A 15476-nucleotide genomic window follows, 5' to 3' on the forward strand; every position below is an offset into this window, starting at 1 on the left:
TGTGTGTGTGTGTGTGTGTGTGTGTGTGTTTGAGACAAAGTTTCTCTGTTTGGACATAAATGTCCTGGACCAGGGTATCCTCACACTAAGAGATTAACCTGCCTGTGCCTCCAGAGAGCCACCACTGTCACCTGGCTGGTACCTTGAACTTATGTTCTCCAATCTTAACGATGCCATTTCACATGAGTAAATATTAGAAAAATAATCAGAAATATGTTTAATAATATTTATGAGATCATTGGAAATTCCATCCCAACTTCTAAGCCAAAATTCATTTAATACTTTGCATTTTATAATGAAACTAAGGTCAGTAATTTTTAAATAAATCATTATAATGCAATATAATCCAAAGACATACTAATTTGGGAACTGCAAGTAGAGAGATGATGGTCAAGAATTATTTTAAATCTTTGTTTTTATAACTAAATTATTACATTTATTTATAAAAGTTTTAAAACTTTCTTAAATGTTCAATGATGCTGATTGCTGAGACAGTGCCATAAGCCAAAGAGCTCATATTGTATGTATACTAAAACGAAGCCCTACTATGTGACAGGGCAGCATTGAGAGAAACACCCTGGATTCATTACAATTTGATTTCAGATCAGTTTTGGTTACTGCACATTGTGAAAGTTTCTCTTGTCATTATTTTTTTAATTGAACAACTATATTTTTAAAAACAAAGATAAATGTACAGATTTTAAGCATTTTGCATAAAAGTATGCAAATACATTTTTGTCAATACTTGGTTTTTTAAAGGTTTGATAGTGTGCATTAAGATCTTACTAGTTACAATGAGCATAAAGTACATGTAAAACAAAATGTAACCTGCAATTAGTCAAAGTTTTTTTTTGGTGTCTAAAGATTAAACATAATGGTTTTTCATTTTCTTTTCTTTTGTTTTTCTTGAAATTCATAGTCTGAGAGTTTTTTCTGGGGTGTTCTGAGCTTTCTGGGGTTAGTATCCAAATATCAGTGAGTGCATATTATGTCTGTTTTTTGTGACTGGGTTATCTCAATCAGGATGATATTCTCAAGATGCATCCATTTTCTTAAGAAGTTCATAAAGTTATTTTTTCTGATAGCTGAGTAGTACTCCATTGTGTAAATATACCACAATTTTTGTATCCATTCATCTACTGAAGGACATCTGGGTTCTTTCCGGCTTCTGGCTATTATAAATAGAACTGCTATAAACATTGTGGTGAATGTGTCTTTGTTGTATGTTGGAGCTTCTCTGGAGTATATGCCCAGAAGTGGAATAGCTGGATCTGCAGGTAGTAATATGTCCAATTTTCTGAGGAATCACCAGACTGATTTCCAGAGTGGTTATTCCAGTTTACAACCCCACCAACAGTGGAGAAGTGTTCCTCTTTCTCTGCATCCTCACCAGCATCTGCTGTCATCTGAATTTTTGATCTTAGCCATTCTGACTGGTGTGAGGTGGAATCTCAGGGTTCTTTTGATTTGCATTTCCCTGGTGGCTAAGGATGTCGAGCACTTCCTTAGATACTTCTCAACCATTCGATATTCCTCAATTGAGAAATTTTGTTTAGCTCTGTAACCCATTTTTAATAGGGTTGTTTGATTCTCGGGTGTCTAGTTTCTTGAGTTCTTTGTGTACCTTGAATATTAGGCCTCTATCTGATGTGGGGTTGGTAAAGATCTTTTCCCAATCTATTGGCTGCCGTTTTGTTTTCTTGACAGTGTCCTTAGCCTTACAGAAACTTTGCAAAAAAATCTCAATAAGTTCAATTTGTCAATATTTGACCTTAGAGCACTAGACATTAGTGTTCTATTCAGGAAATTTTCTTCTGTGCCTATATCCTAAGGTTTCCCTACCTTCTCTTTTAATAAATTTCAGTGTATCTGGTTTAATGTGGAGATCTTTGATCGACTTGCACTTGAGCTTTGTACAAGGAGATAAGAAAAGGTCTATTTTCATTCTTCTGCCTGCTGAATGCCAGTTGGACCAACACCATTTGTTGAAAAGGCTGTCCTTTTTGCATTGAATGTTTACAGCTCCTTTGTCAAAAAACAAGTGACCATATATGTGAGGGCTCATTTCTGGATCTTCTATTCTATTCCATTGATCCACATGCCTATTTCTGTACCAGTACCCTGCAGTTTTTAGCACAACTGCCTTGTAATATAGCATGAGGTCATTGATAGTGATTTGCGCAGATGATTTCTTGTTGTTGAGGATGGATTTAGCACTTCTAGGTCTTTTGTTACTCCAGATGAAATTGCACATTGCTCTTTTCAACTCTATGAAGAATTGGGTTGGAATTTTGATGGGGACTGCATTGAATCTGTAGATTGCTTTTGGTAAGATGGCCATTTTTACAATGTTGATCCTTCCAATCCATGAGCATGGGAGATCTTTCCATTTTCTGAGATCTTCCTCGATTTCCTTCTTTAGAGATTTGAAGTTCTTGTCATATAGGTCCTTCACTTGCTTAGTTAGAGTCACACCAAGGTATTTCATATTATTTGTGACTATTGTGAAGGGTATCTTTTCCCTAATATCTTTCTCCACATTTTTCTCCTTTGAGTAGAGGAAGGCTACTCATTTGTTTGAGTTAATTTTATATCCAGCCACTTTGCTGAACTTGTTTATCAGTTTTAAAAGTTCTCTAGTGGAATTTTTGGGATCACTTAAGTACACTATCGTGTCATCTGCAAACAGTGATGTTTTTACTGCTTCCTTTCCAATTTGTATCCTTTTGATTTCCTTTTGCTGTCTAATTGCTACAGCCAGGACTTCCAGTATTATGTTGAATAGGTAGGGAGAGAGAGGGCAGCCTTGTCTAGTCCCTGATTTTAGTGGGATTGCTTCAAGTTTCCCACCATTAAGTTTGATGTTGGCTGTTGGTTTGCTGTATATTGCTTTTATTATGTTTAGGTATGGGCCTTGGGTTCCTGTTCTTTCCAAGACTTTTAACATGAAGGGCTGTTGAATTTTGTCAAATGTTTTTTCAGCATCTAGTGAGATGACCATGTGTTTTTTTTTCTTTGTGTTTGTTTATATGGTGGATTACATTGATGGATTTCTGTATATTAAACCATCCCTGCATCCCAGGGATGAAGCCTACTTTATTATGATGAATGATCGTTTTGATATGTTCTTGGATTCGGTTTGCAAGGATTTTGTTGAGTATTTTTGCATCAATGTTCATAAGTTAGATTAGTCTGAAGTTCTCTTTACTTGTAGGGTCTTTGTGTGGCTTTGGAATGAAGGTTATTGGGGCCTCAAAAAAATGAGTTAGGTAGTGTTCTATCTGATTCTATTTTGTGGAATAGTTTGGAGAGTATTGGTATTAGGTCATCAATAAATGTCTCATAAAATTCTACACTGAACCCATCTGAACCTGTGCTTTTTTTGGTTGGGAGGCTTTGATGACTGCTTCTATTTCTTTAGGTGTTATGGGATTATTTAGATGGGTTACCTTATCCTGGTTTAACTTTAGTATCTGGTATCTGTCTAGGAATTAATCCATTTCCTCCAGATTTTCTAGCTTTGTTGAGTAGGATCTGATGGTTTCTTGAATTTCCTCAGTTTCAGTTGTTATTTCTCCACTTTCCTTTCTGATTTTGTTAATTTGGATACTCTCTCTTTGCCCTCTAGTTAGTCTGGCTAAGGGTTTATCAATCTTGTTAATTTTCTCAAAGAACCAGCTCTTGGTTTTTTTTGATTCTTTGAATGGTTCTTATTGTTTCTATTTGGTCAGTTTCTGCTCTGAGTTTAATTATTTCTTGCTGTCTACTCCTCTTGGGTGCATCTGCTTCTCTTTGTGGTAGAGCATTCAACTGTGCTGTCAAATTGCTAGTGTATGCTCTCTCCAGTTTCTTTTTGAAAGCACTCAAAGCTATGAGTTTTTCTCTCAGTACTGCTTTCGTTGCATCTCATAGGTTTTAGTATGTTGTGTTTTCGTTGTCATTAAATTCTAGAAAATCTTTAATTTTTTCTTTATTTCTTCTTTGACCATGCTATCGTTTAATAGAGCATTGTTCACTTTCCATGTGTATATGGGCTTTTTGTTGTCTTTGTTGTTATTAAAGACCATCCTTAGACCATGGTGATCTGATAGGATGCATGAAAGTATTTCAATCTTCTTATATCTATTGAGGCCTGTTTTATGAATGATTATATGGTCAATTTTGGAGAAGGTGCCGTGAGGTGCTGAGAAGAAGGTGTATTCTTTTGTTTTAGGATGATATGTTCTATAGATACCTATTAATTCCAATTGGTTCATAACCTCTGCTACCTTTACTGTGTCCTTCTTCAATTTCTGTTTCCATGATCTGTCCATTGGTGAGAGTGTGGTTTTGAGGTCAAAAACATTATTGTGTGGGGTGCAATGTATTTTTTGAGCTTTAATAGGGTTTCTTTTATGAATATGGGTGCTCTTGTATTTGGAGTATATATGTTAAGGATTGAGAGTTCCTCCTGACAAATTTTCCCTTTAATGAGTAAAAAGTATTTTTCCTTATCTTTTTTGATAACTTTTGGTTGAAAATCTACTTTACTGGATATTAGAATGGCCACTCTAGCTTGCTTCTTGGAGCTGTTTGCTTGAAAGGTTTTTTTCCAACCTTTTACTCAGAGATAGTGTCTTTCTTTGTCTCTCAGATGAGTTTCCTGTATGCAGAAAAATACTGGATCTTGTTTATGTATCCAGTCTGATAGCCTATATCTTTTTATTGGGGAATTGAGTCCATTTATGTCAACAGATATTAAGGAATAGTGGTTGCTGTTTCCTGCTATTTTTGCTTTTGGAGGTAGAATTGTGCCTGTATGTCTTTCTTCTTTTGGTTTTCTTGCTTAGTAGTGTTCTTGTTTTTACTAGGATGTAGTTTCCCTCCTTGTATTGGGTTTTCCACCTATAATTCGTTGTAGTGCTGGGTTTGTGGTCAGATATTGAGTAAATTTAGTTTTTTCTTAGAATATCTTGGTCTCTCCATCTATGGATTATTGAGAATTTTGCTGGGTATAGCAGCTTGGGCTGACACTTGTGTTCTCTTAGGGTCTCCAGGATCTTCTAGCTTTCATAGTCTCTGTTGAGAAGTGAGGTGTGATTCTGATTGGTCTGCCTTTATACGTTACCTGACCTTTTCCCCTTACTGCTTTTAGTATTCTTTCTTTGCTTTGGACACTTGGTATTTTGACTATTATGTGTCGGGAGGAATTTCTTTTCTGGTCCACTCTATTTGGAGTTCTGTAGGCTTCTTTTATGCTCATGGTCATCTCATTCTTAAGGGTAGGGAAGTTTTCTTTAATGATTTTGTTGAAGATATTTATTGTGCCTCTTAGTTGATATTCTTAGCCCTCTTATATTCCTATTATCCTTAGGTTTGGTCTTCTCATTGTGTCCTGGATCTCCTGGACATTTTGGGTTAGGAGCTTTTTGGTTTTTGCATCTTCTCTGACTGTTTTGTTTATGTGCAATGTTGTCTTCAGCCCCCAAGATTCTCTCTTCCATCTCTTGTAGTCTGTTGGAGAGACTTGCATCTGTGACTCCTGATTTCTTTTTTAGGTTTTCTACCTCTAGGGTTGTCTCTTCTAGTGTTTTCTTTATTGTTTCCATTTCCATTTTAAATTCCTTCTTTCATTCCTTCATCTCTTTGGTTTTGTTTTCCACTAGTTCTTTGAGTTCTTTCATTGTTTTTCTTGTATCCTCTTTAAAAGCTTCTATTTCTTTATGCTTTTCCTCCCGTTCTTGTTTAAGGATCTCTATCATCATCTTGAGGTATGATTTTGTGTCTGAGTCTTCTTTTTCTGGAATGTTTGGCATTCTGCTGTTTTCTGTGATGTGAGAGCTGGGCTCTGGTGTTGCCAGATTGTCTTGGTTTTCCTGGGGTACATTCTTTCGCTTTTCTCTTGCCATCTTGTTGTCTGTGATCATAGGTGGTCTTGTCAGTGATTGGTTCTCGTCTTTCTTGTGTACCTGGCCTGTGTCCCTGGATCTCTGCTGTTACTGGTGGCAGATGGCCTGAGTGCCTGTTCTGCATGCACAGACTACCGGGTGGAAATAGAGACCCTAAGGCAGGGTTCCTGCTCCCCTGAATCAATGGGGGAGGAGGGGAGCAAACTTTCCAAGCGCTCAGCACAGACTGCTCTGCTTCCTGGCTATTTGGAGCACTGTCTCACCAGGCCTGTGTACCTAGATCTTTACCGTCTCACCAGGCCTGTGTCCCTGAATCTCCGCTGTTTCTGGTGGCATATGGCCTGAGCGCCTGTTCTGCATGCACAGCCACCAGGTGGGAACAGAGACCCTAAGGCAGGGTTCATGCTTTCCTGAACCAATGGGGGGGAGCACTTTCCGAGCGCTCAGCACAGACCTCTCTGTTCCCCAGCTACTCGGAGCACTGTCTCACCAATCCTGTGTCCCTGGATCTCTACCATCTCACCAGGCCTGTCCCTGGATATCCCTTGTTATTAATTTTTTTAATTAATTGAATTTATAACTGCTTATAGGTCACAAGCCACAGCTGAGTAAGTGCTGGAGAGTTAATAATAGTGGGCGAATACACAGGAGGAAGCAGAAGTGCATCCAAGCACTGTTGGAGCCAAATAATGAAATTCATCTTCGAGGAACATGACATTAGCCATAATCATTTGCTTTTGATTATGCTATCTCTTCATGCACACATGCACACACACACACACACACACACACACACACACACACACACACGCACACACCACAAAACCAAAGACAACAACATTTAAAAGCTTTAGTGATTACTAAAATTCATAGACATTTTAACTTATGGTATAAAATATTTGTCAAAATGTCAAGAGCAAATTAATACACTTGAGGACAAGTCATATAAAAACTAATATTTTTCTCTAATGAACAATCCAAATACTTCATTTAAACTAATATAGTACTTTTACATAGTCTCAGAATTAACCATATTTCTTTAAACCCATTGGAGGAAAGAGCTGAGGGTTTATGATTTTTTATTTTGTTTTTTGTTATTTGTTTGTTTTGAGATGCTATCTTATTATAACCCAGGTTGGCCTTGACCTCCCTATGTAGCTGAGGATGACCTTGAACTAAATAATATATTATTCTTAACCAGTCAATATGCAACATCAATAGTATCCCAGACCAGGTAGTTCACACTATTTTACAGGAAAATACTGACATTTTTTCTATACTTCACGAGCAATAGTACTTCTAAAAACAAACAATGACACTTCAAAAGTCGCCAGAGTGGTAAAAATTAGGATGCCTAAGATCAACTTTCTGATATGTCAGTAAATCAATATGAACAGAAAACAGCAGTGGTATCTGAAATTCTGGCTATTGGGTGCTTTTCAAGTTATGGACCAAATTACCTGATTGCAGGTGTTGATGTCAATGCCCCCTTTCAGATACTCCACAACTTTGTCCAGATTGCCTGCTCTGGCAGCGCGGAGGAAGCTGGCATTGCTGTCAGACTGTAAGAGAAAGAAAAGACCTTTGGTGAATCATGGAGAACATCAGATACACCAAAAACAAGAAGTCAAGAGTGTTAACCCTGCACATTAGACAAGCGTTGGCTGACAAATGTTTCGGTGCTGGCTTTAAGACACTGAGGTGTCACTTATGGCATAAGGTGGTAACCACATAGCAGTTTAAGGATGCTGGCATTGATGAGACACACACTCTGTCCATACAAGAATGCAAAGGACCCATTAGAATAAATATGACTATTACTCCTTTATTCCTAATCTTCAGCCAATTTGATGATAAAGTAACACTGTGCAAAAGTCATCTGTCACCCATTTTAGATGCTATTCCATTCTTGGGTGTTGTGTGCAAGGGTGTTCACCAGTGGGGGGGGGTGGACATGTGAGGGGGTGTGCATGAACACGAGATTATGAAGCCCTGGAGTTGATGGAAGGTGTTTTGCTCCATGGCCACTTTTCTTTCTATTTCATTTATGGTGGTGAGGTCTAAAGTCCCCAGTGAGTTAATATACTTAGCTGCCTGCCCTTGGGATGCTCTGTCTTTGCCTCCCCAGCACTGGGATTACAGGGGCCATTTTGTCTGCTATGATTTTTTATTTACTTTTACTTATTTACTTCACATTCAGCTCCCCTGGGTATCCCCCCACCTTAGAACTTCAAGTCTCTGAGAAGCTAGGTGCTTTCTCTCCCACTGAAAAAAAGAACTTCTAGAGGATTCGCCATCCCTAACCTTAGCTGTAATACAGAGCAATAATGCTAAAAAAAAAAAAAAAAAAAAAAAAAAAAAAATCAGAACAAAACAAAGCAACCTGTGTGTTACTGATACAGAAACAGACACACGGATCAATGAAATCAAGTTGAAGGCCCAGAAATAGATTGACACATCTACATACACTTGGTTTTTTGATAAAGAAGCCAAAACTATACAGTGGGAAAGAAAATCTTCAACAACTGGGGCTGCCTTCCAAGATGCTCATGTGGGTTCTGGGGAATCCTGGTTCTGGTCCTCAGCTTGTACAGAAAGTGTGTCAAGCGTTGGACCATCTCCACAACCCTTATTTTTGCTTTCACATTAGGTTTTTAATGAACTGACACTGAGCCTAATGGCAAATCAAAATAAAAGAATTTTGAGACCAGATGAAACTAAAGCTGCTTGGGTTCCTCCTTTACGGTTAGTTTTCTGACAACTCAGCGAAAGAATATTGAGTTGGGGTCCCTGCAGTTGTCCAGCCTCATGCTGAAAGAATAAGATGCTTTGAAGAAAGGGGAAAGCATTTGCTGGCAGGTGTGCATGAAGCTAATGCAAATTCTGTACTCCTAGTGACTTGGGAAAAACATTATTAAATGCGAACCAGCTGACATAATAGTAGACCGAAATATTTTGGTAAAGATGATAGCTCTCTGGATGGAGACTTTGTTTTAAGTTTTTCATCTTCCCACAGTCTCCACAAGTCTGGTCCTGGGAAAATCATCTCATTTGCCTCATGAAAGGTGCCAGGATTGGGAGGAGACACTCAGGGGAGCCTCCACCTGCTCAGAGAAGAAGGGAAGCTGGAATGGGAGAAGGGGTGACCTTCTTGTGTGAGAGGGGGTGACCAGGAGGTGGGCAATGAGTGAGATGTAAAGTGACTAAGTAAAAGACTGTTCCAAAGGCAGTTACACCATCACCCCAGGCTTGGATAAATATTCTGACTGTTAAGCCTTAACATAATAATGACAATAACCTTTTGTTAGGGTTCAAGACTCTTATATAACTATTGAACATTTTCTTGTAGCATAATATCTGGCCATGGAGAGAAGGGCTCTGAAGAGGGTATAATTCTCATATTTGGACCTGAGAGCTGAGTTTGATGACTTCTGTTTGCTCTCAGGTTCGATGACACTCTCCTTAGTTTGCACAGCCCCCTTCCCTTGAGGAAAACTACACTTGGCAAGGGTTCTTGGCACACTCCGTCAAAGCTGTTTTTAAGAGTTGTGATGATGGGCAGGTAATAGAATTGGAAATATTTCTCAGGGAGTTTCAAATATATGATTGCTCACACATCATTAAGTGATTTATACACAGGAACCCTGGAAAAGCCAAGAAATGAATTATCTCACATCAGTCCAAGTACCACATGGGTTACAGGTTTCCAAGTCACACAGATGCTTCAGAGTTGAAAGACGTGGCTGAAATCTAGACATTCAAAATCCATGCTCTGCTTCTTTGGAAACACTTCAATGTGTGAATAGTGTGGAAACGTTCTCCTTCCCAGGATTCCTTGTGCTACATCCTTCCTGAGCGCTGCCCCCACAGCAGAGTACCTCGAGTCCACCTGCAATGCTGCAGGGGCTGAACTGTGACTCACTTTAGAGTGCTTCCTCTATGAAATTACCTTGCTGTTTTCAGCTAATGCTAAACTCTGGGGGGATTTTCCCCTCCAGGATTTTTGCTGCGTCACTTAAGTGTAACTTGGTGTTCCACAAGGCACTATGAAAAGCTCACAAAATAAAACAAAAAACAAACAAATAAATAAATAAATAAATAAACTTTTTACTATAAAACAATGAAAATAAAATATAAAGTCTCACATATAAAATATAAAGATATTATGTAAACACAGGGCTTTTTTTCCAAAATAAACCTTATTCAAAACTGAGTCAACAAATTGTGCATGAAGCAATTAATCGTAACTAATATTTATCGTTTAGTGGGCACCAAGAATAGAGCTAAAGAAGTCATTATGCATCAAATAATCAATACCCATAGTAAAACTATTAAAAATTGATATGTCACTATGAGAAAAGATGCCTAGAAGTTTCTTAGGACATTTGATGACTCAGAAATGGGGGAGGTTCAAGATTTATTGACTCTTTATTTAATTCACATTTATCAGACTCAGAGTCAGAAACCTTCTCTGCTATTCTGCTTGACAACTGTGGCCACTGTCAAGGAGGGAAGCACTGCAGATTCCTCACTGATCAACTGGGCTCATTTCTGTCGCAGCACTACAGGGAATTCTTACGTGCTGAGTCTGCTTCCACCTCCTGCTATTTGCAACTAACAAAACCCTAAGATCTCAAGATCTGAGTGAGAAAAACCCAGAAGCCTGTTCGGTTAGGAATGAGGAGAAAATTGGCATTATATACACATTATTAAAAAGCCATTCAAGAAGGCTGGAGAGAGAGCTCTCTGGTCAACAAACACTTGCTGTTTTGCAGAAGGCGCATAACTGGTTCCCAGCATCCACATGGGGCAGCATATAACCAGGGCACTCCATACTCTATTCTGGCCTTCGTATGCACCCACACACATGTAGCTTATACTCACGCAAACACACACATACACCTAAACATAAATGAATCATTTCTTTTTAAGAGACAATCTAAGCACCGGGAAGTGCATTAGAACATTGGCCAAGCAGGTGGCAGGTGCTTTTGTTGTTACAGAATATTTTCATAACTGGTTGTCTCCTTTCTGAGTTAATTAAAAAATAAAGACAACTTTAAGACTTAGAACAAACCCCCTGGAATTAAGCAAATAAAGTTCCTAGTGTTATAGGAAAGGTTTCATTTTGCCAGGCTGCCAGGATCCTCTTAAGCACTTTAATGCATGTAAAATTCTTCTTCAACCCCATGAAAGTTCTCAGTTTCCCAAAGGGAGAAAACGAAGTAAATAAAATGGTTACTAAACTGTAGTATAAACATGAGTTTCAAGGACAGAATGAAAATAAACTTCCAAAATTTGTATGTAGAAAAAATGAACTATACTAGGGCTCAAATGTATACACCTCTCTTTCTTGCACACTCACATTGACAAATGCACATGCCAGAACACTATTCTCTAATGGGGTCAATCTGTGATTACACTTCTTGGCAAAACAGCTTTAGACAACAGGAGCCTAGTTACTTTTAATCAATAAGGAGATAAAAGAGGATTCACACACACACACACACACACACACACACACACACACACACACACACGGTGGAGGGAGGGGAAGAGGAGAAGAGGAAAGAGATCTTTGCCAATCAGCCTTCCCTCCAATTATAAAAAAATAATAAGAAGAATAAGAATAGAGATTTAATACAAGGATTAGCAGGAGAAAGCAAACTTTCAAAACAGTTTTCTTTTTTTCAGCGAGGTAAGTTCTCACCCCAAAGCTCAGTGAAGTACAAAGAATAATAGTAACTCCTCAGGGAGAATGTCTAGACAAACCCACATAATCCTGCTCTGTGTTGCTAATTTGTGTCTGTCCCTAGGACCCTCAAACCCTAGAACAAACTGTACTTCGTTCTGTAAAGCTTCACTCTCCGGAAGGAACTCAAATATTTAGTCCCACCTATCTTAACATGCAACATATGGTTGTCATTAAGTGTGCTCGCTTTATAACCTCCGTGTGACATCTCTAACCAAAACCAAAAAGCTTCCTCTTCAACTTGTCTTGACACAGTTCCATTTCTGTATCTGATCATTAGCAAAATAGGAGCGTTTCCTCGCACCCAGCATGAACGTGAAAAGGAATGTGTGTTTCTAAGTCCTATTATATACTAAAGGAATGCCTCACCAACAGCTCAGAGCCCATGACTCTACTCAGATTTAAAAAATAATTACATTTATTATTAGGTTATTTCAATACTAATCTAATGAGAATAATAAGGAGTGTTTCAGTTCATGTACACGGTTAGCCTATGATAGAGCACAGCAGATTATTTTGATCTGTCCTTCTGTGCTTTTAAGTAGTTCTAACAAGTCAAACATGAAGGATGTGTGTGTGCATACTTGTGTGTGCATGTGTATGTTTCTGTGTGTGTGCGCAAGTGTGTGTGTGTGTGTGTGTGTGTGTGTGTGTGTGTGTGAGTGAGTGAGTGAGTGTGTTCTATGCAATAAGATTTGCTGTAGCACAGAGAAAGAATGCTTTCACAGTCGGTCTGGCCATGACACATGGCAGAATAGTTATAAACCTGAAAAAACTCACAAAGCCTGAAGGACAATAATAAGTGTACACATTCACACAATGCCAATGTCATCTTTGCAAAGTCAACTTGCACATATCATTAGCAGTGAAGAAACAGTAGTTTAATTAGTAGTAGTAATTAGTAGTTAGTAGAAGAAACGCATCAAGAAACAGTTCTTGGTTTTAGCTTTTACCTGGATTAAACTCTAGCTTTACTTGGATTGATAATTCATCTCATCAAACATTAGTTTCATTTCGAGCCAATAAGGAGAGTTTGAAAGGCAATTGTCAAGTGGTATGTCAGCAAAGTTTCTTTAATTGCTCTAAGTTTCATTACTCTGAAGTAGGAGACTTGTTGATACTATTAAACTTTTAAATGCCATTGTTTCCAAGATAATGGCAAGGTTATTGTGTGTACTGTTGTTACTGATGCTGACTTCATAAATATAGTAAGCTAAATACTGAATTCTGAAGTCATACCTTGTAATTGCTAATCTGAATATTTGTGCTTAATTTTAGGTATTTTTTGATTCATTACACTAAATTAATATCATGTATTTAAATGCTATTAAAACTGGGCTCTTTACTAACCAGGAAGAGTTTATTTTGTAAATGAGTAATAATCAACTTTGGTCATGGATTGAGAGAGCAAGCCATATTACAACAGTTTGACTGACACCTTAAAAAATATTTTGGAATGAAATGCTTTTCATTCTCAGACTAATCAGTGTGTTGAGCTATTACAGCATGTTTTCCAGGACGGACATTAATGTGTACTCCAATGAAATAATTGGTGATGAGGATAAATGGACTTAAATTAGCTTATCTCCCTTTATGTCTTATACAACTCTCATAATACGGAAAAAAAAAAAAAAAGCAGACCCAATCAAGTGGAAATGTCCTTCATCGATATTTTACCATGCTAGGTGTCCTGCTGTGTTAATTCACTACTGTCCCATGAGATAGGCCATGTGATTTTTATCCCCATAGGTCTGATTACTCTCTGGCTTCAGAGACCATTTGCTTAAAAGCAGACATCCATCAGTCAGAAGCGGCCCCACAGACAGCACAGTCTAACCTAGATTGCTTTTTTTCACATTGAATTATTCAAGGTTGAACCAAGTATCAAGTCTTGAAGTAAGCCCCGCTCCCACAACTTCCCTGACATTATAACCACCACTTTTAAAGAACCTGCATAGAGTTTTCTTTCATTGTGATACACTTCCTTAAGCTGGTGATTTTGTGGCCCCATTGAAATGGGCATAGAAATAGACAAAGTGTAATGTCTTTTGTTTACAATACTTGGGAATCGGCCTCTAATTGCCAGGGAGATTGCTTTTTCTAGAGGATATCACATAATTACAGATAAACAACCACACATTATAATATCAGAAGTTAAAAACATTTTGAACTTGAATTTTAATTTTTGACAATATTAATATCTACAGTGGACTAGCATGAAAACTCAAATTTATTATTTCTATCCATTATGTTAATAGCATCATTTCTTGTCCCCTAGCAATGTTTCAATTTTCGGTGAACAATTAGCCCACAAACCGTTTACGCAATCCTTGGAGTTCCTGGCTTATTTTTTTTAAATCTTTCTAATTATTAGGTGTCTGAAATTTCAGATGATAATTATGCTTTTTATTAGAAATCATTCGTTTGTCTCTAATCCCATTCGTGGATCTGTTATTAAGCTCATTACTTCTATAGGATGTCAAGAGCTCATCTTCCTAATGCCCATTTAATTGTTGAAAACATATTCATTTATCCCATTTTCTGAAGTAGGTGGGTTTTACCGGGGAATGAACAACTCTCAGATGCCTCTGCATTCTTGCTACGGTCCACAGGAATGCAGAATATTAACAATGAACACTAGAAGAGAAAAACGGAATTCTAGTATGCCAGAATTATGCTAAATTAAGCACATTAAATCCTTTTAGATCTATTCCTTTGCCTTAACCATGTCAGTCGAGTATCAAGAAATATAATGTTAAATTTTGAACAACAACAGAAGAGGAGAAACACCTATATTATGTGCACCATCTGAAAAGAAAATTATTCTCCAGTATGACTCGCTAAATTAATGTGCTTAAAATTCCTAACAGGATCCATGGTTGTACCGATCTAAATGTACTCAGGTGGGAAAACAATAGCTTTGCATTTAGAAACTGAGGACTTTAGTTAGTAAAAAGTATTTTAAGATAGAATAGTTAAAAATAACTCATCAGTAACAAGTTATTTTGTGAATAGCTGGTTATTTTGAAGTATGTACTCTGTGCCCCACGGCCATATGTTAAAGGCTAAATGAAGAAGAGCTACGATGATCCATCAGTAGACACTAGTATCAGGAAGATTTAGCCTGACCCATGCCTTCTTTCTGTGGTTGCAATTTTAAGCAAGAAAATGAATTAACATGTGTTTTATGAACTGTACTTGTTTTAAGGTATCATTTGCCAAACATCACATTGAGAAATCATGTTTAATAATTTTTCATGACTCGTGTGAGTATGTGTGTGTGTGTGTGTGTGTGTGTGTGTGTGTGTGTGTGTAAATATAAATTATATCGATAGGGATGCAGCTTTAGTGACTTGTTAATGATAAATGTTTTCTGAGCAAACACAGCATCCTGGTAGGAGGCTATCTTCCCTCTACTCCTCTATTTCATGTATAAAAACTCAACCTGGGTTTGTGTGAACGCTTTGGCTGTCCCACTAGATTCTCAGCACCTTTAGGATTGTGCACTTGGGTTCTTTTTTTCCTGTATGTTGTTCTACAAGATAAACCGTAGCCTCACTACATGTCAAATACATTCATCATCTTACTTAATACTTATAAGCTTCTCAAACGAGGAACCCTGGGATCAATGGGACTGCACCACTTGCCTGTGGATTTGGGGGTAATAAGAAGTAGAGCTGATAGTGAACTCTGTCTTGCTAGAGAGACCCCATTTTTTACACCCCACCAGATCCTGTCCTCAGAAGTAAAATTAGTCTTCTGTCAACTGGGAACAGGTGGATGCAACCACCACATTCCTGGCTCAGCGTCCGTTCAGATCCTCTGGTGTTCTCTTG

At 37.9% G+C, this 15476-nt stretch overlaps 1 protein-coding gene across 9 annotated transcripts in view; it reads right to left on the bottom strand.

The window, feature by feature from the left end:
- The window catches only part of ANK2 (ankyrin 2), a 539079-nt gene that overhangs the window by 178295 nt on the left and 345308 nt on the right, over positions 1 to 15476 (bottom strand). For all 9 annotated transcript variants that reach the window (XM_080915859.1, XM_080915857.1, XM_080915858.1 and 6 more), the window contains one exon: positions 7349 to 7450. In XM_080915859.1, the coding sequence (XP_080771985.1) occupies positions 7349 to 7450 (102 nt within the window). The remainder of the gene's footprint in view (positions 1 to 7348; positions 7451 to 15476) is intronic.

The sequence above is a fragment of the Micromys minutus genome, assembly GCF_963924665.1.
Source record: "Micromys minutus genome assembly, chromosome: 4".
NCBI classification, from domain to species: domain Eukaryota; kingdom Metazoa; phylum Chordata; class Mammalia; order Rodentia; family Muridae; genus Micromys; species Micromys minutus.